This window comes from Gigantopelta aegis, unplaced genomic scaffold, assembly GCF_016097555.1.
Source record: "Gigantopelta aegis isolate Gae_Host unplaced genomic scaffold, Gae_host_genome ctg3560_pilon_pilon:::debris, whole genome shotgun sequence".
Classification (NCBI taxonomy): domain Eukaryota; kingdom Metazoa; phylum Mollusca; class Gastropoda; order Neomphalida; family Peltospiridae; genus Gigantopelta; species Gigantopelta aegis.
In genome coordinates this window covers 38,071-64,893 of record NW_024533401.1, presented here as the reverse complement: position 1 = coordinate 64,893, position 26,823 = coordinate 38,071, and the positions used below count along the sequence as shown (strand labels likewise).

The 26,823-nt window shown below is 32.4% G+C and overlaps 1 protein-coding gene across 1 annotated transcript; it reads right to left on the bottom strand.

The window, feature by feature from the left end:
• Positions 1 to 3,393: 3,393 nt before the first annotated feature.
• LOC121392237 (ankyrin-3-like) lies at positions 3,394 to 13,328 on the bottom strand. Its single transcript, XM_041523552.1, has 9 exons — positions 13,206 to 13,328; positions 12,470 to 12,497; positions 11,113 to 11,168; positions 10,032 to 10,129; positions 9,608 to 9,704; positions 9,041 to 9,139; positions 7,979 to 8,074; positions 7,100 to 7,204; positions 3,394 to 3,489 (listed from the first exon to the last, which is right to left on the bottom strand). Exons 1-9 carry the CDS (start codon positions 13,326 to 13,328, stop codon positions 3,394 to 3,396), a joined length of 798 nt encoding a protein of 265 aa, XP_041379486.1.
• Between the last annotated feature and the right edge of the window lie 13,495 nt (positions 13,329 to 26,823).

Sequence of the window (26,823 nt, the reverse complement as noted above, 5' to 3'; positions counted from 1 at the left end):
ACTCTGTCATCTAAATTTGAAAGAGAAAAAAAGTGAACCAAGCCTCTTTATTCCTTATAAATGTGAAGTTATCATAGCTCAAGAGTCTGGTTAGACTGATACAACTATATAATTCAACCTGAGTAGTCGTATATAAACATTGGTGGTTTATCACTATGAAAACATTCATCCTTTTGCTGAGATGTACACCAATTAAGTGTACAACATAAAGGATAAACAATGTTTGATCTAGAAACTAAATGGTTGAGCTAAAATTAATTACATACTATATGAAATCAATTTATTCACAGTAAATCTTAGTAAAGAATGCTTGATAGATAAATAGAATCCCTAGTTATGTACATGCACGTGTACTATATGTTATTACTTACCTGTTATCTTATATGTGAGTTGGTTACCAATGAATGGTACATTTGGAGGATTTTCAGCAATTTTCATCACATCTAAAGTAAAAATTTCCGAAATAACAACAAAAACTCCAGAACATTTTCTACAGGAGCTAAATTATTATTGTATATGTTTTTAATGAAGATTCAGATCCTTATGTATACAGTAAGTCAAATGATTTATTCCTTAAAACTGCAGCACCACACCCAAGTTTAGGTTGATGAATTGTAATTGAAATTCCACTAAACATTAGTCGTTCTCAACATGAACGGAAATAAAAGTATTGTGGTATGCTAAAAACATACACTGTAAAAATTGATTAGTTAATTTAACCCAATACATGGTATGTGGGTTGCATATGTAATAAGTAACTAAGTAATACTACTTTGATTACTAATGTATTATTTAATTAATGGTTATGTAGCTACATAAACAGTAGGGCATTAGTAATGAAAACAGTATTATGCTTACTTTTCTAACAAAAATAAGTTTGTAATTGCAACCTGTATAACCAAATTGGTTAAAATCAACCAATCATTTTTTACAGTGTATCATTTAACACATCATTACAACTTCAGAGATAGAAAAGGATATCATTACATCAAGGCCTTTATTATAACATCAGCTGATATATACTCTACAGTAACTCCTATAATTTTCTCCTTACCTGTTGGATCATCGTACTTGATGTAAGCCTTTTCCATCTTTTATTTCACAAGAAACGTTAGATTTGTGTCCTTGGTTGCATTTTTTAAGAATAAATAAAAGCTTCTTCAAGACCAGGAAATCTGATGGTATCCATCCATTTTAATACTACTACAGACGAGTGTCAACATCATCATCACTATTGGTAATAGTGGCATCTTATCTTCCATCCACACTACTATAGATAACTGGATGACCCAAAATAGTACTGTTGTCTGGAGGGCACGCTAACAATTGCGATATAGCTACAGTGAAAGAAAATCTAGTAAAAAATATAATACTAATAGAACTCATTAAGAAACATCTGCGCTAGTTTGTTAGTTTTGTTTTAGCTTATTAGAACGATATGAATAGCATTCTTACAAAATGGATCTGTCACAGATAGTAATGTCACCATTATAATATGTAAGAAACTAATCACATGTACAATATGATAGTACCTTAATATATAGAGTAGGGAAATATTTCAAATTACAACATATATATAATTAAAAATATACCCAGTTTTTCGACTTGCTCACTATTAAAGCCACACCCACAACCTTGTCTGGTCACTCTAATTTCTAATTTTGAGTCTGATTATTGATAATGAGTTTTACTCAGAGGTGAGAATTTAATTCCATTAAATACTTAAACATTAAAAAGAATTGTTCATGTATGTGTTAAATGAACACACTTGCACTATATATTGTAAATCTGAAATATCTAGGGGGATATATTATTATCGATGTTAAATACATCATGTTATTTTTAATATTGTGGCTTGAGAATTATGAAATGTTTACCAGTAATTTCTGGGTGTACAATATTTGTGGTTATAGAGTAATAACTAAATTAAATTAGCTGACTATAACAATTTCCAATTTACAATAGTATAAAATGTAGTGTTGGTATATATAATTACAAAACTAAATTTATCTCCTTACTATATTTGGAGTCTTGAAACTTAACATATGCTCGTTTCCGTCTATAATACATGAAGTTATAGTATGTCCAGCTAATATTAATTGTCTTTGTAGAGACTGGTTTAAAAGGTTTGGGTGACTCATCAGGAATATTCTTAATAAGGAGAACTTGAGGCATACTATGAGGAGGTTGGAAGGCAGATACATCAGCTATGGTACTGATGTACATTCAATAGGGCATCCAAGAGATCTATTGGTGGCTGAGCCATTACACAGACACTCCTATATGATGTGAAAACAGGATTATGTTGAGTACACCAAGTCCAATTCACTAACCTTGTTCATTTGTAAATGTCAAATAAGCAGTGTCTCCTTCAATAACACAACGATCAACTTGTAAATGATAAGGGTCTTTACTAAAACGATATTTAAAGCATTCTCAGCCAATGTTTCATTAAGCTGTATTCCAGTAATCTTCAAAGCATGAGCTTCATGAGTGGACTGGCTCCATTACTCTCAATTTTTATGTTTATAGAAATGTCCTCTGGAGCCGAGAGAGATTCCAAAGATGTGATCTTCTTTTGGAATCACTCTGTCATCCAAATTTGGAAGGTCTATAAGAGAGAAAAGAAACAGTGAACCAATTCCCTTATCCCTTAAAAAATATTCATAGGTCAGAGTGTGGTAGACAGATGCAAATTGAGTTTGTCACTATGAAAACATTCATCCATTTTGGTTAGATATATACTTGATAGATATGTCAACATAAATGTGATACTGAATTTGCTATAGAGGATAGGACATGTAATAACAACAAGAAAAGAAAACACAATAGTAAGAGAAGCCAAAGTGGTAAATATTAACACTAATGGCACTCACAAACCATTATTTCACATGAAACTTAATGATAATATTTATTAACAATAGGTAGTTTTTAAGTCTACCTTAGAGGAGGAAGACGAAAGTGCCACTATTACAACCATATCCTCATTATGGATATAGGGAAAGTTACATTTATTGTTTAAAGAATGTGTAACAAGGCTATTATCAACAAATAGTAATTTAATTTTAGCTTAGTGGAGGAAATTGAAAAGTACTACTGTTACATCATATCTTCACTATGCATACAGGGAGAATTATTGTTGTTTTAACAAGTGTGTAATAAGGACATTAAATGAAAGGGACGAAATGTAGAGTGAGAGTGTTTCATAATCCACATTTACTCTAAAATCATTCAGTATACAAGATATAGTTCAATACATTCATGTACTACCCTCTTATGAGTGGTCTCTTAAATTTTGTGTTTTCATTCTAAATACTTTAAAATAATAAATATGATGGATTTTACATTTCTATTATTAGGCCTCCTTCTTTATATTCCACATCTTCGTAATACTCAAGCCACAATAAATAACATGTCACTTATTTTCAGTTCTACTGAAGTTCTAGACTCACTTGTAGCTAGTTGAGCTTTCTCCCTCATCTCTGCTGCCTGAAATGATAACAAAAAAACATATGATATATGTAAATATGGAATCAAGACAGTTACTATAAGACCTGATAACATTACTAACATTAACAAACACTGTCCATATAATAGGTGATTATATTACTATACCCTATACCCTAAACTTTAACTTGACATAAGTATTGGAACCTAAATATATTAACTTCACAATAAGAGTACAACATTCTTACACTTGGTCTCTATTATATTTTATACTATTAAATTGTTATGTGCTAGTTAATCTGGTATTCCTGACTCTACATACACCAGAATAATCCTGTATTGAGTACACTAACCATAGTCATCAACTTTCTCTTGATACTCGACTGCAATCCTCTTCTGTCCAACATGATCAGTTTGTAAAGCGGTTAACAATGATCTTCTTGTAGCAGTATCAGCTCTCTTATTGAGCCCACGTCGTACATACGAGATAGTTGTCAGTCACAGCAGAATCATTATATTATCTAAGTCCACAGTATTCAGTTGTAATTGTATACCTAACTCGTACCAATGAGCAGTTCTAACATCGTTTGCATACTTCATGGAGTTGAGGTACTTCGTCCAACAATTGTTCGAGATACTCGTCAGACATATTTTGCGTTTAACAAATGCTGAAAGACTCTGATGTTCTATGGTTACAAAAAAGACACGTTGTGACGAAGATTAATAACTACTTAAAAAGTGATAACATCCGGAAAAATAGCAGGTTGAACTTAGAATGATTCCATCTTGAGCTCTGGAGAACCGTTGGCTTAAACTATTTACATTATGAAGAAAATGTAGGAATGGCTAATATCAGTCCTTTACAAAAAATGCAAACAAGATACTGATAGTGTCTAGAGTACTGTGCTATATGAATAGGTGATACCTTTTTAGAAAATGTTTTAATTTTATAATTGTTAGAAATCTCATGACTTCTCTGTCTATGAGTGTTTGACTTCAAACATGCACCTGGCAAAGTTTCCATGGAAACTATCCAGTGTTTTCACTAAGTGCTGCCATATCTATGATGTATTATGTAACTTTAATTATTACAACACGAATATCAGGGACATAAAATGGGAGGTGTTCTCAGGAATAGGTGGAGGAATGTTTCAACTATGGCTATTGCTGATAAACCTAAAATGCTATATATAGGAAAGTTTGAATAATATGATCACTTCCAGATCTGGAAGTCTAGCCAAATGGAAGTAGGTGAACACATTCATATAACAGAGATACTCTAACATCTATGGCTACTTTAATTTCCATGTCTTTAGTTAGTTCATTTGAGAGGTCTATTAACTTTCTTGTACAGTTTCATCAAACTCATAACAGATCTCTAGTAATCATGCATGAAGTGAACTGATAATTGAAAAGCAGGCTCGGTACTACAATCAGATAATAAGCCTTTGGACTGTCAGTTAATAATCTGTCTTACACACATATAAGTCAGTATTGTTATGTTATATAAAAATAACAACCAAATAGTAATTATAAACTAATAATACATATTTTATTTACTAAAAAAAAAACTTATTAGGACAACCAGTAGTGTGTATTATTACTTATAGTATTAATATGTGTCTTGTTCTTTACTGATATATTCACCAGTAACTTCTGTAACAAAAAATGAATTTAAATAATTCAAATTAAATACACTTTAAACCATATGGTTTTTTAATGATGAGTGCCTAACAAGAGATTTAAAATAGTCCCTCCATGAGATAAGAACATTCACACTATCAACAGTGCAAACCACTATATAAAATTTCAGCTATGATGACATGATTGATGGTTCAGTAAAACCAAATGATGATATGATTTAAATAGGTTACACATCTCTTTGTTGACATTAAAACTATTATAATCACTCAGACTTAAAATTGTTTTAATCCCTCTTATAAACCAATATATGCTTTATAATTAAATAAGAACATCATTACAGGTAAAACAGCTCATACTTATTAATTAATATATGATAATATACAATCCACTGAGTATTATATCTAGTCTACTAATATTACCTTGTCCACAGTATACATCATTGACTTTTGTTTACTTTCTAATGCATGAGTGAACTGGAATATCTATAATGTAATAAATTATACTAACAATGAAGTAACAGTCTTTATATCTACTACATACATGTACTGGCTTTGAAGATGATAACTTGGACAAGACATCTGACATGACCTTTGGTTCTTGAAATATTTCTTTTTTAGCCTATATTGGATATACCATAATAATAGTAATAATAATAATAATAATAATAATAATATTAATTATTAATAATAATAATAATAATTTCAAAGCAATATAATTTGTGAAGTCACTAGGCATTATAAATTTTAGTGACATTTATATGTTATAATATATACAAATCACATGACATATTTTATAACACTTGCAGCAATATTTGAATATGTATTAAGATATGATATTATTTTGTTACACTTTAGGTAGGAAGGGATACTCTTCAATTATAAAATGTTTAGCTGTCTGACTTCTTTGTTAATAAAAACATTAATAATCTAACTACAGAAAATATACAATGGAAAAAACGAGTCCAAGTATGTTAATTACCCAGTAATAAAAGAGAGTACAAAATACAACATATAACATTTATACTATTTAAATAATTCAAGAGATATAATACTTACTGTAATATGTGAATATGTATCAAGAAGTGATAGAATGTGTTTCTCTTTGGGGTTTTTTTCAAACGCCAAAAATATCCTCTATTTACCAAATTTTTAGGTGTCTCACCATTCTGTTAATAAAGACATCAGTGATTTTATTGATGTAGACACAATGATAATCCAAGTATGCTAGTTATCTAGATTAGAGTATTTGTAAAAATATTTAATCTCATTTGGTCTCTAATAATTGGGCTACTAACAATCATCAAAGATTATTTAACTCTTCCTGTCTACAGTACCTACCTTTGTCCTGATGTAAGGATCTGCACCACCTTTTAATAATAACTCAACAATAGTATCATAACTATGCTTGTCATACATGTGGGTGACTGAGATGATCATATAGTTGAAGAACCAAATGAAGAGCAGTGTTACCATCCTATGTTATATGATTTAAAGATGGCATAAAGAATATTTTAATGACATTACCTCATCTGTAATGTTAGGATCACATCCTTTGTCCAACAGTGTTCTAATGATGTCAACATCAATGCGTCTTCTCTCAGCCAGCATAATGAAGAGCAGTCCTCCCTCTCTAAATAGAAATACCCAGTAATAAAAATAGAGGACATAACACAACATATAACACATAATATAAACTAATAATAGGCACTTCAAAACATGATAGATGTTAGTATTAAAACTTGACAACAAGAAAATTATTACGTTAAAATGGACATAGATTTATAGACAATATAAGATTAGGTAACTCTTCATGTTTACAGTACCCACCTTGTTCTCAATGTTAGGATTTGCACCACCTTTTAATAACTCAATAATAGTATTATAAACTATGCATGCCATACATGTGGCGACTGAGATGATGAGGTTGAAAAACCAAATGAAGAGCAGTGTTACCATCCTATGTTATATATAAGATTAAAGTGGCATATAGATATTGTAATGATATTTACCTCATCTTTAATGTTAGGATCACATCCTTTGTCCAACAGTGTTCTAATGATGTCAACATCAATGCGTCTTCTCTCAGCAGCATAATGAAGAGCAGTCCTCCCTCTCTAAATAGAAATACCCAGTAATAAATAGAGGACATAACACAACATATAACACATAATATAAACTAATAATAGGCACTTCAAAACATGATAGATGTTAGTATTAAAACTTGACAACAAGAAATTATTACGTTAAAATGGACATAGATTTATAGACAATATAAGATTAGGGTAACTCTTCATGTCTACAGTACCCACCTTGTTCTCAATGTTAGGATTTGCACCACCTTTTAATAACTCAATAATAGTATTATAACTATGCATGCCATACATGTGGCGACTGAGATGATGAGGTTGAAAAACCAAATGAAGAGCAGTGTTACCATCCTATGTTATGTATAAGATTAAAGTGGCATATAGATATTGTAATGATATTTACCTCATCTTTAATGTTAGGATCACATCCTTTGTCCAAAACAGGTTCTAACGATCATATCATTAATAGTGTGACCTATCTCAGCAGCATAATGAAGAGCAGTCCTCCCTCTCTAAATAGAAATATTCCAGTAAAAACTAATAGATATTGATTTCGCAGATCAAGCAGTTTATAAAACAATTAGGTATATGTAATATGTACCCACTCTTTCATTCTATTGCTGTATGCTAATATTAACTATAATAGTTAGGAAAGATGATGTTTTCTTGAACTCAACAGATGATATATCATGCAGTGGATGCTTGAATATAGAAACATGGAAAAAGACTTAAGTTGAAGCTTTACTCTCTCTTTCCTTCACTTTTTTGTCATTATAATGATTCTACAAATAGTTATCTAACCTTATTCAAGCTATTGACATCAATGTGGACTTCATCTATTATCATTTTTGAAAGATCACTGAGACCACCTTCAGCAGCATAATGAAGTAATTGTTCCTGATAATTAAGTTTAATTATATTAAAATTATGTAGCTATTTACTTCGTAAATATTGGCTCCTTTATGAAGTAGTAGTTGAACAATAGACTGATGTCCTCTCTTAGCAGCATAATGAAGTGGTGTTTTGTTATGCTACATAATACAAGATAATAGATATTTGATAGTAAATAGTACTTAGTATGCAAATATTAAAAAAAGGACCATTAAATGCTAAAGGGGTTAGACTTGCAACATCAATATTATCAGATTACATATATAGACATAGTATCATATCAAAATAGAGAAATACTCCATTCATTATGCATTTAAAAAACTAATATCAGTACTATTTGCTCTACATTAATAACATATACTTTGTCAGTATATGTGGATAGCTTGAGCTATAATATAGGTATATTCTATCATTAGTTCAGTCTCACCTCATCTACAACATCAATACCAATATCTTGAGATAATAGTATTTTCATAAGATCACTAGCACCACCTTTAGCAGCACAATAAAAGCAATAGTTTCTGATAAAGAAACACAATGAAATTATTACTGACATCAAACAACCATTAAAGAGAACAGCACTATCCTTACTTGTAATTAATTTACATTATTATTATTATATTTGATGATAAATTATAGCAATTAAACACTCTGTAATAAATGTACATGTGGTAGTGTAGTCATTTACTTTGTCAACACAATCAACACTGGCTCCTTTATCAAGTAATCTTTTAACACTTAAACTGTTACCACTCTTAGCAGCATAATGAAGTGGAGTTTTGTTATCCTGTAATTATAATAAATGTACATGTTGTAATGTAGTCACTTACTTTGTCAACACAATCAACACTGGCCCCTTTATCAAGTAATGATTGAACACTAGATCCGTTGCCTGTCGTAGCAGCATAATGAAGTGGAGTTTTGTTATCCTGTAATTATAATAAATGTACATCTTGTAATGTAGTCACTTACTTTGTCAACACAATCAACACTGGCCCCTTTATCAAGTAATGGTTGAACACCATAACCATAAACATGGTCAGCAGCATAATGAAGTGGAGTTTTGCTATCCTGTATTATAATAAATGTACATGTTGTAATGTAGTCACTTACTTTGTCAACACAATCAACACTGGCCCCTTTATCAAGTAATGGTTGAACACCATAACCGTAACATGGTCAGCAGCATAGTGAAGTGGGGTTTTGTTATCCTGTAATTATAATATATGTACGTGTTGTAATGTAGTCATTTACTTTGTCAACACAATCAACACTGGCCTTTATCGAGTAATGGTTGAACACCATAACCGTAAACCTGGTCAGCAGCATAATGAAGTGGGGTTTTGTTTATCCTGTAATTAAAAATAAATGTACATCTTGAATGTAGTCACTTACTTTGTCAACACAATCAACACTGGCTCCTTTATCAAGTAATGGTTGAATACCATAACCGTTAAACATGGTCAGCAGCATAATGAAGTGGAGTTTGTTATCCTGTAATTATATAAATGTACATCTTGTAATGTAGTCACACTTTACTTTGTCAACAAAATCAACACTGGCCCCTTCATCAAGAATCTTTTTAACACTTAAACTGTTACCACTCTTAGCAGCATAATGAAGTGGGGTTTTTATCCTGTAATTATAAAAATGTACATGTTGTAATGTAGTCACTTACTTTGTCAACACAATCAACACTGGCTCCTTTATCAAGTAATGGTTGAACACCCATAACCGTAAACATGGTCAGCAGCATAATGAAGTGGGGTTTTGTTATCCTGTAATTATAATAAATGTACATCTTGTAATGTAGTCACTTACTTTGTCAACACAATCAACACTGGCCCCTTTATCAAGTAATGGTTGAATACCATAACCGTAAACATGGTCAGTAGCATAATGAAGTGGAGTTTTGTTATCCTGTAATTATAATAAATGTACATGTTGTAATGTAGTCACTTACTTTGTCAACACAATCAACACTGGCTCCTTTATCAGTAATACTTCAACAACAGACTGATTACCACTCTTAGCAGCATAATGAAGTGGAGTTTTGTTATCCTGTAATTATAATAAATGTACATGTTGTAATGTAGTCACATACTTTGTCAACACAATCAACACTGGCCCCTTTATTAAGTAATTTTTCAATACTAAAGAAGTCACCTCTCTCAACAGCCATAATGAAGTGGAGTTTTTGTTATCCTGTAATTATAATAAATGTACATGTTGTAATGTAGTCACTTACTTTGTCAATACAATCAACACTGGCTTCTTTATCAGTAATGATTTGAACACTAGCATGGCCACCTCTCTCAGCAGTATAATGAATAGGAGTTTTGTGGTATTCTGTAATTGTACAATAATAATAGATAACATCTAAAAAAGCATATACAAATTATGAAATGTCATCTAAATTTTGTCCTTGTCATAATTTGATATAATGGTAATAAACCAAAAAACAACATGTGATAAGTACAATTATCTTAATCCTGGAAAATGATAGCAATATACTAACAATTTTTAAAGTTTATATTTAAAATTAGCTAATAATTATGGTTATTTGGATTAATTTTAGATGTAAAAATACAGTCATTAGTAGTTTAGTATTTACAATACCTTAAAACAACTACACTTTAATATTATGTAAGGACAGTTAACATTGTCCAGTGAAATATAATTATTAGAAACAACACTAGATTAGAACTATTGCAGTGTTTACTTCTGAGTTACACTTTAAGATAGTCAAGATTTCAAAAATCAGTAAAATAATTTCTTTTTTCTTCCTACTACACCAAAATATTTTAGACACAAACACATTACAATTTTTACTGGGTCATCAGCTCTTGTAGTTCTCATTATTAGTCTCAATGGTGGAGAGGTGAGATTAAGTTGTCATATTAATACAAGGTTATAATACTGTCTGAGGGAAAAGCTTAAACCCAATGTACTAAGCAAGTACAAGTTTATATTATTGAAATTGTGGATAGATTTTTTATTTATTAAATCTACATATTATAAACAGTGAATATTGAGATACATACCAAACTAGTTGTTGGTTCTGTTGTCATGGTGATCATAGATTCATTACTGACTTTTCCTATAGTAAAAGAACATTAAATAATTACAATTACATTATTCATTAAAGTATTAATAGTTTAATACAATTTTTGATATCATTACCTCCATCAGGTAACTGTACTACAGTCACTCCAATATTGTCTAGTTTCTCTATTACAACTGCATCTCTGAGATCTTTTAGAATAGCAGGTATAGCAGAAGGAAGCACCAGCATATGTTATGAGGACACAATTCTCCTTTATTTCATGAAGTAAACAAGAGTCAGATGAAGGGACTGTTTCAGAAAACGTAGTATTCCAGGTATGAACAGGTTTCAAACGCCAATGCTTTTTCAGTCGTAAGACCATATGAGGTAATCCAATAGCTGTTAATGGTTTGAGGTCTGGACATTGGCGAAAACATCTCCATAATATCATTGATAGAAGCTGTTGTGAATAATGCTGTACCATTTCTGTTCATATTGTTCAAATTGATAGTTAATATTTGAGTCATCAACTAGTTTAGAAATTTTTCAAGAGAGCATAATTGATGTAGCTGATGAAATGCTGGTTGAGTAGAAAAGCTAGTAAGTCTTTCATATCATTAACTCTTTCAAGTTTAGCTGTATACATTTCCATCTCTTGAGATGAAAAATGGTTTTGAGATATAAAGCCAAACATATGAGGTCTTTAGCATCACGTAGATTGACATTGTGATCTTCTAATGATCGTCGTACTGCTATATAAAGTGTTGGAAAATTATCATCTCTCAAATTGTAAGCATTTTTGCTAATTTTTGTACCTCTTCAATTTCTTCATATATCATCTCTACATTCAAAATCAAACTTTAAATAATCATTATTATTTTTATCATTATTTAATTCTTTAAATTTATTCCAAAGAGGCCAGAGCATAAAATTAGAGAACAGTTTAAAAGGTCAAGAGTTTACATTAATGATATCAGTATCACAGTAAGCTTTCTGGTGTTCCATTGAAAACAATGGCACTTTTGCCAACTAACACAGTACATATATAAATGAGGGCTGTTATTATGAATAAGCCTATGCAATAAAGAAATTTTAATGAAAATGAAAAAGATATAGTTTTAAATGCTGGTTTGCCACTGAGTCTTAATGATATTCATGTAATTTATATTGAAAAACTATGTCTCCTGAATAATTTCAATATCATTGATATAGCTTTCTCAAAAGGTATATCAAATATGACATTGTCTTACCAGGATTTGGAGTATTTTTCTAATGGTTGATCTGTCAGTAGTTTCTTCTTGTTCCACTACAGTCTTTGACTTCTTTCACTGGTATACTTAAGTCTCTAGACTCACTTGTAGCTGTTTTCCTTATCTCTGCTGCCTGAAATGATAACACATACAATAAATATCATACTGAAATAAGGCAGTTAATAGAGAGCTGGTAATAAACATTCTCCATGTAATAGGTAATTAATACTATATCCTATATAGTACTTGGTCGTTTGTCTGTCTGTTCCCAAAGCACAAGCACATATGCAGACTTTATCACTACTAACAAAAATTTTGTGTGTACAATATGCAAGTTTTTTACATTTTCAACATTGGAATTTTAAAAAAGGTTCATTCTCAAGTTATGGCACTTTTACTTACCCTCATTCTACTAAGCTCTTATGTCCACACACCTATTTGGACATGGATGAGATACTTGCTTTGTATGTGTAAGTTAGCTAGCTGCATGGCAATGATAATGAAGTGTCTCTCACTATGTATACAACAATTGACAAAGAAACATCATTCAGTGGCAGCATGGTAATTATAAACAAACTAAAATCATTAAAAACTACAGCAAGTGTTCTACACTTTAGTAGTGCTTTTCAAAATAAACAGTGATATATTGTCTGACAGGAAGTCCTATACTTTGTTGTGTATTATGATACTGATCCCCACCCCCTAAACCTAAGCATTAACTATATGCAACAAAGTATGACTTTCTGACATACAAAATAACACTATGGCTATTCTCAAAATGGGATGATGGTGCAAACATGGCTGTCCTCCTTTACAAGGCTATAGGCTACGATACACTAACCTTAGTTATCAACTTCTCTTTATACTCATCTGCAATCCTCTTCTGACCAACATGATCAGTTTGTAAAGCCGTTAACAATGATCTTGTAGCAGCGTTACCTTTTCTTATTGAGCCACACGTCATCATACGTGATAGTTGTCAGTCACAGCAGAATCATTTATATTATCTAAGTCCACAGTATTCAGTTGTATTGTATCCTAACTGTACCAATGAGCAGTTCTAACATCGTTGCATACTTCATGGAGTTGAGGTACTTCATCCAACAATTGCTCAAGATACTCCTCAGCCATATCTGTGTTAAAACACACCCTTCTAGTCTCGTCCAGCCCCTTCAAACCAAACTTAACTCAATATTATTATTTTACAATGGCAATGGTTGTGACCTTCTTAGCATGTCTCAAGGCACACCAACCCTCCTGAAATTATATGATACAAGTTAATGATTATCAAATGATGACATATAGTACTTTGTCCATGATGTTTGGATCAGAGCCCTGTGATAATAATGTTCTGACCATTCCAAGCAGTCTGATTCAAAGCTATCCAACCATCCGGTACCAGAACCACTACCACAATATTGCAACATATCAAACTTACAAGATAATGTTATCAGAGAATGTGATCAGATCATTGTATTAGAGTGTGATACACAACTCACAATCAAATTAGTACAATCAGAATTATAATTTTAATGTAGAAAGGTTATAGTAATAGAAAATATTCATATATTTAGTAAGTAAGCAATTAACAACAATCATACTTAGAATACTTAACAACAGTGAATTGAGGCACACAACAACAATCACAAAAGTTAATGTTATTTCATCCATCAAGGGGTTAAAGTAGATGTAGTCAACAGGTCATGAGAAGAAGGCTACATGTTAGAAAGAGGGTACATATATAATAGTCATTAAGAAAGCTGAACACAAGAGTTATGCTATGATGGTGTTATATTAAGAAGAGGTTAGGTATGTTTGAAACAATGAGTAGAAGAGTCACAATGAAGAGTAGAAACTAGAAAGAAGGGATTACATATAAAAAAGAGGATAAGAAAGCAATGCCATTGTATTAGAAGGGAAAAAGTGAACAGGAGAGTTATGTTAAAACAATGTTATATTAATAAACAGTGGATAGGAAGTTTACAGTCAGGACAAGTTGGTTACAAAAACCAACCACAGTATAAGGTAACATTGAGACGTTGCATTAAGACACAGATTATCGAAACATTGGTAAGTTACATTAGGACAAAGAATAGAGGAACATTGGGACATTACATTGGCGACAAAGATAGAGGAAACATTGGGACAATACATTAGGACACAGAAGAGGGTAACATTGGAACTTTAGCACTCATAATAGGGTAACAATGGAGACTTACAGTATGCAGAGAATAGGGTAAGATTGATATGATACATTAGGACACAATAGGGTAAGATTAGGACATTACACTAGAGACACAAAACAGACGGCAACATTGGCAAGTTACATTAGGATGCAGAATAGGGTAGTTGGATTAGGACACAGGAAAACACTAAGATAGGGACATTGCACTAGGACACAGAATAGGGCAAAATTTGGATATTATATTAGGACACAAAAGAGGGTAAACATTAGGACATTAGCACTCATAAATAGGGTAACATTGGTAAGTACATTAGCACACAGAAAATGATAACATTGGAACATTACCTTGGAACACAGATTAGGGTAACAATTGACTTTGTTACATTAGGCCATAGTATATGAGATGTTACATTAGGACATAGAATAGAGTGACATTGGAACATAACATTATGAAACAGAATAATGTAAAGTTGGTATGTTATATTATGACACAATAATAAGATATAAGATAAGAATGTGATGTTACATTGAAAAGTCACACTAGGATGTTATATTACAACACAGAATTAACATTGGGATATTACATCATGACATAGTACAGAGTAATATGTGATTAGTTATATCAGGACTCAGAATATGATAACATTGGACATTTTATTAGGAAACAGAATAGGGTTTTAATTGGTATGTTATATTAGGACACAGAATAGGATGAGAATCAATGTTAGATTATGACACAGTACAGGAAACCATAAAGAGGAGGGTTACATAAAGACATACAGTAAACCCAAAGCTTATTTATGTGGAGGGAGGGCTGTCCAGTGCCCATATGAGCAAGTCAACAGGTGCACAGATAAATAATGGCATGAGGATTCCATCAGGATTTGATACAGTGGACCATGAAAAAGAAGGTTACCGTGATTATTTATGGGATAGTGATAATACATAAAATACAATGTTATCAGGGATAATGGATAGGAGAAGATACATTAGCACACACAGTGAAATCACATCTAAACATTAGGTAGCATAAAACACAGCCTAATATATGTTTGTATCAATGAGAATATAGGGTTTACATAAGGACAAGAATAGAAAGGAGGGCTTTTATTATGACATGGACAAACAACAGCTAATATGATATGAAACAATGGATAGCATATGGTACTATATATTTCAATATAGAACAGAGGGCTACAATGAGTTATATTCTGGGAGATTGAACAGGATGGTTGCACCCATTGGAGAAAAACACAGTGACCACAGTGAACAGGAGGATAGAGGAAGGTATACTAGACAGTAGATGTAACATGTTGTTGTTATTAGACAGGAGGATCCATTATAAATTAGTAGAAAGAGGGCTACACAAATAAATGGAGAGGGATATGTGATTTTGCAACGAACAGTCAAGGAAAAGGGTTGATGTTAAGAGACAGTATATAGGAGTTGAAGTGAACATACAGGAGGTTAGTTATGTTATGAATACAATGAGAAGAAGGTTTACATTAGACAATGTAATGTCCCAAAGTTACCCTAATGTTTCTATGTCCTAATGTTACTTTAACATGCCAATATTACACTAATACTGTTTCCCTAATATAACATCTCACTAACCCGGTCTTAATGAAACATCCCAAGTTAACCTATTCTGGTTTCCTAATGCGTTAATGTCCCAATGTTACACCATTCTATGTCCTAATGTAACAAACCAATGGTTACCTTATTATGAGTGCTAATGTCCCAATGTTACATCATACTGTGTCCTAGTGTAATTATCAAATGTTGCTCTATTCTGCGTCCTAGTGTACATCAAAATCTTACCCTATTCTGTGCCCTAATATAACATACATATGTTACTTTATACTATTTCCTAATGTATTGTCCCAAAGTATACCCTTTCTGTGTCATAATATAGCATACCAATGTTATCCTATTCTGTGTCTTAATTGTAATGTTCCAATGTTATCCTATTTGCATTCTAATGAAAACGTTCCAATGTTATCCTATTCTATGTTCTAAGGTAACTTACCAATCTTATTCTATTCGTGTCCTAATGTAATGTCCCAATGTTACCCTATCTGTGTCTTAATGTAATGTTCCAATGTTATCCTATTCTGTGTTTAATTGTATGTTCCATGTTATTTCCTATTCTGGGGGTCTAAACACAACATCTCAACATGTTATCTCCTAATTCTGTTCCTAAAGTTAACACACCCCAATATTATCCTGATGGTGTCCTAATGTAACTTCCCAATGTTACTCCCTTGAGAGGCTAATAGTCCCAATGTTACCCTCTTCTGTGTCCTAATGTAACTTCCCAATTTATACCTTTCTGTGTCCTACTGTAATGTCAAATGTTACTAATACTGCAACCTAATGCAACTTACCAATGTTGCCCTATTCTTCTAATTCTTATACTTTTGTGTCCTAAGGTAACTTAACAAAATTAGAAGGGTTAAATTATAAACTGCAAGTTACATATCAAGAACACACAAATAATATACATGTTGACTCAGAACATACTATAGGTCATAGATAATACCATAGGCAACAAAAGGATATATGACATATGGTACATACATACAGAAGACTATAGGGATATAATTTACATCAGAAGTACATGCATTGTATATAATTCTTCTATAATGTATAACTACACTACTAAAAGTAGCGTGATTACAAGATGGGATGTTACTGTACAAAACTTAACTCCAAATCTCTAGAGAGGGAGAGATATACTTGTACTATAAGCAGCTGATTGGCTCTATTCTATTAAACTTAGAAACAAAACATTGGCTAGGCACTTTTGTACAGCTATATATATAGGATACCTTAGGTTATAGAGCAGTACATATTCAACCCAGTTAACTCTGCCCACTCAGTGACCAGTAAGGGTATGTTAACTAGACTATACAGTACATGCAAATAGGCCTACTATATGTTATTATCAAAATGCTAAATCATAATCATATGAGGTTAGTTCAAGGCTATTCCATATTCTATGGCATGTACAGTATCCACATATGAAAACTAACTCAACTAAAATTAAAAAGCTCTATATATAGCAACAGTGAAAGGCTTTATCATTAATGTATGTATATATACATTATTATATTACAATTATCTGACCAAATAGTAAAACTGTCTTTTGTTGGTAGTACAGCTTGGTTTGTGTGACATCTGTGTAGTATAAAACTTTTATCAGATCTTCAGTAATATATATACCTACATAATTAAAAAGAGAACAAAATTAATAATAATTATATCTTATACCCCTTGAACTTACAATATATTAAATAAAATGTGTCAATCATTGGATACATCATTTTTTGTTGTAGAAATAGAATACCAACATAACTATAGAGATAGTTAATAATGAACATAATCATTACACAACACATTATCAGAGAACATCATTTATTATTATATCTCATATCTAAAGTAAAATTATTAACAATAACCACTACATTATTATGTGTTGTAGTTATAACCATACAGGATATGTCAGTACGACCGAAAAGAAACAGAGAGAAGATATAGAGCAGCAGCAAGTATTCCACTCTAGAAAAGAAAAACATTATTCAAACATTCTATATAGCAGTCCTCACTCACTATCAATAGATACAACATCTCCAATATACATGTCTAAAAGATTATAAATTTATTGCATACTAAGATCTATTAACTTACTAGTGGTGAGTGGTTTCCTTATATCTAAATCATTCTTCTCATATGGAATAAACACTATTACTATACTCAAAGTTTATATTCAACTCACAACTATAAGTGTTGATTGTATGTATATAGTTAATAGATTACCAGTAATATTTTTAATCTAATAATTAAAAAAGAGAAGGAGGGTGTTTTTTATTGTATGTACAACATATCAAACTTACAAGGTAACTGTTATCAGAGAATGTGATCTAGATCATCTAAGAGGATAACTATTTAACTACAAAATGTAATATAGTGTTGGACAAACATTTGTTAGAATGCATTAGAGTTTTTATACACAACTCAGTGATAGTTTAGTATGATAAGAACTATAATTTAAAATTTCTAATGTAGAAATTATTGTAATAGAAATTAATCAATAACTATATAGTGTAAATAAAACTTCTGATGGCAGCTAGAAAACTGAATACAAAATAATAAACCAAGAGGAAATGAGAAACCATAAATACTCAATGAATGATTAAAAACCCTAACATATATCATAATCTAAAATTCACTTTTGACACAAAATAAACTCCAACACTGACAACAGCACACAATGTATTTTAATGAATAGTTTAAAGGAGTGCAAGATTAGCGACCATAGTATACCTGTAGACATAGATAATAGAGTAATAATTATTATTCTATTATCTATGTTGTAGGTTAATGTTGGGATGTTACATTAAGACACAGTATAGGATAATATTGGGACATTCATTAGGACACAGTATAGTGGTAATAATTGGGACATTACATTAGGACACAGTATAGGGTAAGATTGGGATGTTACATTAGGACACAGTATAGGATTAATATATGGGATGTTAAATTAAGACACAGTATAGGATAATATTGGGACATTACATTAGGACACAGTATAGGTAATATTGGGACATTACATTAAATAGGACACAGTATAGGGTAAACATTGGGACATTACATTATGACACAGTACTAGAGTGGTAACATTGCGGACATTACATTAAGACACAGTATAGGATAATATTGGGACATGGACATTACATTAGGACACAGTATAGGGTAATATTGGCCCGACATTACATTAGGACACAGTATAGGAGTAACATTGGGACATTACATTAGGACACAGTATAGGATAATATTGGGACATTACATTAGGACACAGTATAGGATAATATTGGGACATTACATTAGGATGCTAAATAGCCGGACCATATTAGGATGTTACAATTAGGACAGAGAAAAGAGTAACCATTAGGCACACAGAATATGGTAGTGTTGGGATGTTATATTATGACACAGTATAGGGTAACGTTGGTACTTAACAAAATTAATATACCATTAGAAAACTTAACAACAGTAATATGAAAGGACACAAGGTTACTTACATGATTTGGTACTGAAACAAAATGTGGGTTACATTAGGAGTCACTGGGTAAGACAAGTATAGACTACGTTAGAACACTCTGTAAAAAAAACTGGAGGATTACATTAATACACAAGAGGTAAGACAAGTATAGACTGCATTAGAAAACACTCTGTAAAAAACTGGAGGATTACATTAATACACAAGAAGTAAGAAGAAGTATAGACTACATTAGAACACTCTGTAAAAAACTGGAGGATTACATTAATACACAAGAAGTAAGACAAGTATAGACTACATTAGAACACTCTGTAAAAACTGGAGGATTACATTAATACACAAGAAGTAAGACAAGTATAGACGGCATTAGAACACTCTGTAAAAAACTGGAGGATTACATTAATACACAAGAAGTAAGACAAGTATAGATACATTAGAACACTCTGTAAAAAACTGGAGGATTACATTAATACACAAGAAGTAGACACAGTATAGACTACATTAGAACACTCTGTAAAAAACTGGAGGATTACATTAATACACAAGAAGTAAGACAAGTATAGACTACATTAGAACACTCTGTAAAAACTGGAGGATTACATTAATACACAAGAAGTAAGAACAAGTATAGACTACATTAGAACACTCTGTAAAAAACTGGAGGATTACATTAATACACAGAAGTAAGGACAAGTATAGACTACATTAGAACACTCTGTAAAAACTGGAGGATTACATTATATACACAAGAGGTTAAGACAAGTATAGACTACATTAGAACACTTCTGTAAAAATGGAGGATTACATTAATACACAGAAGTAAGACAAGTATAGACTACATTAGAACACTCTGTAAAAAACTGGAGGATACATTAATACACAAGAAGTAAGACAAGTATAGACTACATTAGAACACTCTGTAAAAAACTGGAGGAGGATTACATAATACAACGAGGTAAGACAAGTATAGACTACATTAGAACACTCTGTAAAAAACTGGAGGATTACATTAATACACAAGAGTTAAGATGTATATAGACAGGAAACATACATTGACACACACGAAATTAAAGGACACATGTTTGAAGGCTTTTAAATGGTTTGCAAGAAACTTATTTATACTTTTCAAACAGCAAGTTATAAATGGTAAGATATACTTTGAACAGAATTTACTACACCAAGAGGATAACAGGTTATATATATAGATCTACATGTTGTAATGTACTACACAACAACTGTGGAAGAGATGTCTCAATAATATAAGCTGATTCTGAAACAAAATTAGACTCAAGGAGGAGAATAGGCATGTACTAAAAACAACACTTCACTGATTCGATTCAGACTTACAGTATTGTACTAAACAAATGGTTACTACAATCTGTAGTATATACAAAAGAGCTATCCCAGTATTGTTTTAAAAATGACAGGATTAGTTCAAGACTACTAATGCATTAACTAACACTAAAGGCTGAATGAAAAAAGACTCTAACCCGACTAAAAGCTCACTGACTTACAAAAGGTAAGTGAGACAAGCTATATATGGAGTACTGCTACTCTGACCGTATTTGTTACTGTCTTCCACTTTGTTGTAGCCAGGAACACCTTTGTTTCATATCTTTCCTGTAAGAACAATATCAGAATGACTGGCTGCATAGACTCTAGTTCCTTCTTTTGTCTTGCTAAACAGCTCAACAGCGTCCCGACAGACAGGCTCGTTAAAATGAAGATATGGGGGCTAAGTTTTACATTTTCTAGTACGAATTTGGCGCCACTATTAGAGCGCCTAGTCAAACTGAGCCATGCCCAGTGATCTGAGTAGAACTGAGCATGGCATCAGTTGATCATCAAAATCGCGCCATGATAGTAGCAACAATATAAAACAACCACCATTTTAATCTGATTGTATTAATGCATATTGTCGTCTGAATGCAGGTTTATTAAGCATACACATATGGAGCCCTGCCATTGTAGTGCAGTATAATAACAATATCATTACAATGGGGGAGTTGCTTACTGATAGTGATGGTATCACATTCCCATACTCCAAAACAGATTGTTTGTTAAATATCCTCCTAACAAATAATTGTTTAAAACTGTATGCATTATATATATTAGCTGAAACAGGTATAAATAAAATTACATCAATGTAACAAAGATACTGCTTAATATTGACATAAATAAGATGATCAAGAGTTATAAAATCAGTCAGTCATTAATAGCATATTTTATGATGTCTATATTAACTGTTATGTTTGTAGAATGTACAGAAATCAGAGGTTCTGTCATCAATGCTTAGATAAAACCAACTACCATTAAAATTAGAAGTAATCAGCTGGATTACTTCCAATTTAATGGTAGGTGGCTTATTTAATGCATTGATGACAGAGCCCCAAGTGTAAATGTAACACCCATCAGCATCTTCTCCAGTTATCTATCCAATCAAAAACGGCAAGCTCAGGAAAGTACAGGCTGCCTTTTTGCATCCTGAGAAGTTGCTTCCCAAAACAACTCACGCAATTTTGAATATCATCTTTAACACATCTAAAAACAGTCATAAGATCACTCTTCCTCCCCATCAGTTATGGACCCCATGATCGTATTGATTTATCTAGAATATCAAATTATCTATTAAGAAAAAGTTGGTAACAAAACAGTATATATACTTCAGTAACAAAACCAAGAACATGAGGGGTGGCTAGAGGAATCGGTTGGATCAGGGTAGGATATGAAATTCAGTGTGGATCAGTGAAGAATGCGTCACCTACATACATTGATTATAATCACAATTAGTATGTATAAATTAATTTCGGCATTAATCCAAAAAGGTGGCTAACAGATGTAGGTAGAATACATTAATGTTCCATCTAACAACAAAATAAATCTCAAACAAGTAGATTGCTTAGCACATTGCGCAGAGTTCTAAGAGAGCAAACATCCAAAGATCACAATATGAGATTTAGAGTTGTGGAATCATATATCCAATTTAAAAGCATATTCAGATATTATATTGTCAATATTGAAGAGAGTTAGCATTCTGGAGAGAGGTGATAGGTTACTGTATACAGGAGCTCCGCCCATAGGACATGCCAAATATGTGGAAGCAAATCATAATCCAAGTTTGTGACCCTTTAGGGAGATCAGATCATTGTTGAAAATCGAACAAAAAGAGCAGAGAGGATGGTACAAAGTTAATAAGTGCAATCATGCTAAATATGTATGTACAACAGTAGATATAATGAACACATCAAACTGCAGCATGGTCCACTTTGAGCTATCATATGTACATCATTGAGATTTGAAATACCAGGAATGTTGCAATAGAACATCAGTATGCATTGGTCTCTCTTAATTAATTAGCAAACCGATGTCTCAAAGCACATATACCTAAGAGGTACCTATAATATATCAGACTCCTGAGGCCAGAGGTGGTCATACAACATGCCGCATGCATCAAAATTAAACTAATGTGATATATATATAATGCTAGCATGTGCACACGCCTTTGATATATATGATCACACAAATAAATATATTGCTCAATAAAATATATAAAATCACTCAATATGTATATTGATGTGTGGGTGTGTGTATATATATATATTATATTATGTCAACAATAAATTGTTGTACCTAATTATTTTCTTGTAGTGCATGCATGTATTGTAGTTCTAGATTTGCATGCCCTGAATATTAGTCCATGATCATCTCTACATAAGCAACATTGTCAAAGAAAAATTCACTCAGCTCCTTCTCAACAATTGTCAATTTCCTTGTACAAGTCCAAAATCTTGAAAATGACGTTATAGTTCTTTCAAAGGTTCATCTTGGGAGGGACATGCCTATGTTGAGTGGGATCTAAAGGCAGGCTGTGAAACCTAACAGTATCGCAGTACATGTCAATTCTTTTTGAGTCACACCATAAGGCGATTGAGGTGGTGGTGACAATGTCAGCAAAATACTACAGAAATAACCATAAATTGATCAAATTGGTCGGTGATAAAATAACAATATGAACATCTTTCAAGTGGGTAGGATTGGTTTTGAGCAAACTCCTTCATAGCATCCCATGTGGTTAGCTGACTCCCGTACAGTGTAATTACCATATCTGAGACAAAATGCAGGCATAGCTAAGAGAAATTTGGCCCTCATCCTCAGCTAACTTGTAGACAATAAAGACAACTTTTCTGAAGAAGGTCATTCTGATTTGGGTCAGAGACACTCCTTTGATTTATCGGAAACATGAGCATGGTAGATTTGTGTACATCGTAATGTACCACTGGGCAGTTGTGGAAATATCCAACCGCTCATCATCTCTTTAACTTAGGAAAGTTTGGTCTACAAATGGATTGGACAGGATATCTTAAACACTTGTCCAGCAGCAGCATTGAACCCCGGCTCACTTCCACACAAATATTATCTGGCATAATGTCTCATATCAATAGAGGTATGTTGACGATAACTTCAGTTTGTTCAGCTGTGATATACCAAGTAGTAGTTGCACATTGAACCCTTCGCTATTCCATGTCACATCACTTGCATTCCTCTTCTCTGGCTACCTTGAGTACTTCCAGACACAATGGCGGTGGTGTGGTTAGTAGTCGATCAAACAAACTCCATCTTCTTTCATATATATAGATATAATGCTTTTGTAGTCAGAGTCTCGGTAAACATATTAAAATGATAAAACATGTGATAACATCAGGATTGTTAATATGAAATGACACTCATTTCTTCAAGGACAACTGGAGGCAGTCTCGCTTGTTGGATAACCAAGATTACAGCACCGAGACAAGGGATGGCAATAGATTTGTGGCCATAACTTTAGCTGTTTGAAGAATATTTCAGAATGGTTCTCTAAAACGCTGTATAATGATAAGATAAAAGTGAGTGATAAATATATTATATGTTAACATATTGGCATAAATAAGTTGTATAACTATTGAGTGGAGAACTTTATTGATGTATATACCAAGAAAGTAGATACATTTAAAGATCATATTCATGCACGCTATGTGATCTGCTGATCACATGATTTACAAAAAATAATCTGGTTTCTACAATAGCACACAATACATGGAGTATATACCATATGACACTAGAACAGTAACATTCCAAACTAAATTGATCAAGAATATATTAGCTGTGAAACATATTCACATACTCACCCTCATGGAGCTCACATCACAATATTTTGGGTAAAGACACATGATAAATAGCTTTGGCATTAGTGTTATCAGCAATGTTACTGCTACTTGACCAGGTTTGAGGGTCTCCTGAAGTGTTAATGTATGTCTGAGCTTCAATCTATTAGTTTTGGGCCACAAATTCTATTCAACTCTTTAGAGATGCCACTAGTTGAGAAACTCAAAGCTCAGGATTGGTAGAATGAATGTATACATCTACCTATATGCAAGGAAAAATAAACATTGGTAGGTTATTTTAATGGTCAATGTTGTGTATAAGATTTTTCCCAACTTATGATTAACACACATACAACAAAACATTTGCATTTTAAATTGCAAATTCCTTCATGCCATTTTTAAATCTAAAATCTCTATCATGAAAATCATGCAAGTGAGAAAAATACCATATATAGTAAAACAATCTGGCTCATATAAGATAGATAGGAGATGTACATGCAGACAAGTGTCGTAACAAATTGGATCACTGTAGTAATGCATACTGAAGATCCAACATGGTCTCCCTTAGAGATTTTAATAGCCATCCTTTAAATAGTATTGGACACTCCAATGATGTCCAAGTTTTGATTGAGTTTGTGTCAATAGAATTAGAAATCATTCTTGATTCCCTGATGATATTTCATGGAGATTGAATGAACTTCCTCCAAATCATACTGTATGACTACCTTGTGTGATGGTCTCTAATTCACGGCACTTGGTATCTAAGGTCTCATGTGTAGCAACTTACGTTTTTTTTCTTTTTTTCCCTCCCACCAGGCTCATATTGTAGAGTAGAGTAATTCTTTTACTAAGACTTTATCCACCATCATTTCCAGCTTTTCCTTAAGACTGTTAACTGATTGCATCACCTTGGAGGGTAAACATAAATTTCATCATTGTTACGCAGCTTTTGTGGGCAGTTCCAACTTAACTCTCATTTCTCCTGCATCTTTTTCAAGGGCTTGTAGCTTATGAGGTTGTTGTTCGGTTATTATCTGCCATTTTGCACCTTTGAGGGATACTGTTCAGTAACTGCATTCTGAACATCCAAAAAGTGATTGATTTTTTCAAAAATGTTATGGCAGTGCAGTGTCTTGACCTGTTATTGTGACAGTAATATTAACTCGCGCAAAAAAAAATCTGATTCCAACTTCATCCACAAAATTATTCCATTCTTGGCTACCTAATATAGAATTTCTTTTTCAGGAAGAAGTTGAATTTTTTTTACAGCAATAAGAGAAGAAATATTCCTTTTAGCTATAGGAGCCAAGATGCTGAATCAGACGAGAGGATACAAACTGATGAGTGTAGTCTTCTTCGGCTCTATCTTCTCAAATACATACACAACAATGTCATTGTATCTTGTAACCGTTCAGCAAATTTTGGTTTTTTCCTTGACGACTAGATAACAGCTGTAAGCAGCCTGAGTTAAACAGTAGTTTTCAGTATGAGCCTGAGAGAGTTTCTCTTCTACAATTTGTTGGACATGATCTAACGATTTCTTGACACCACAAGCTGACAAACTTGCCTGGGTTTTATTTCATTATCCTGTTATAATTTTACAGGAGGTTGAACTGCTTGATTGCATTTTGTGCCAAATTTTAGAGAGATATTTCAATAGTCTTGAGGCGGTCTCTCTCAATGTTCAATAGAGATCTCTATCTCTTCTCTGTCAGGATGCTTTTGATAATTGGGTGGCTGCACGAACACGTCTGACTATGACCAGCCATTTTAAAAACACACCACCATCTTAAATTATAATGAAGATCACGATGTGTTTTCTTAACAATTAAACCTAGAATATAAATCCCTGAACAAACAGAAATTAGCATTTGGCTCAATGGAAGTTGCAACTTTCTCTAAATACTGTTTATACTTCTTCAGTACAGTATGTACTCGAGCTGCTTCCAGTCTGTCAGTGTATGAGCTAATTCTAGAGGCTTTATTCAAGGCAATCTTCATGTATACATTTTCCCTCTCCCATAAATAGGATCTAGTAGTCATCATTCATTTCCCTTAGAGCCTGTAT

What these genes read in the sequence shown, in the direction of transcription:
- LOC121392237 (XM_041523552.1), bottom strand. Translation starts at nt 13,328, where the DNA reads ATGACGTGTGGCTCAATAAGAAAAGGTAACGCTGCTACAAGATCATTG. An exon ending in CAGAACCAACAACTAGTTTG is followed by an intron (nt 10,130 to 11,112) that starts GTATGTATCTCA and finishes TTATAATTACAG; the next exon opens with GATAACAAAACTCCACTTCA. An exon ending in GTGTTGATTGTGTTGACAAA is followed by an intron (nt 9,705 to 10,031) that starts GTAAGTGACTAC and finishes TTATAATTACAG; the next exon opens with GATAAAAACCCCACTTCATT.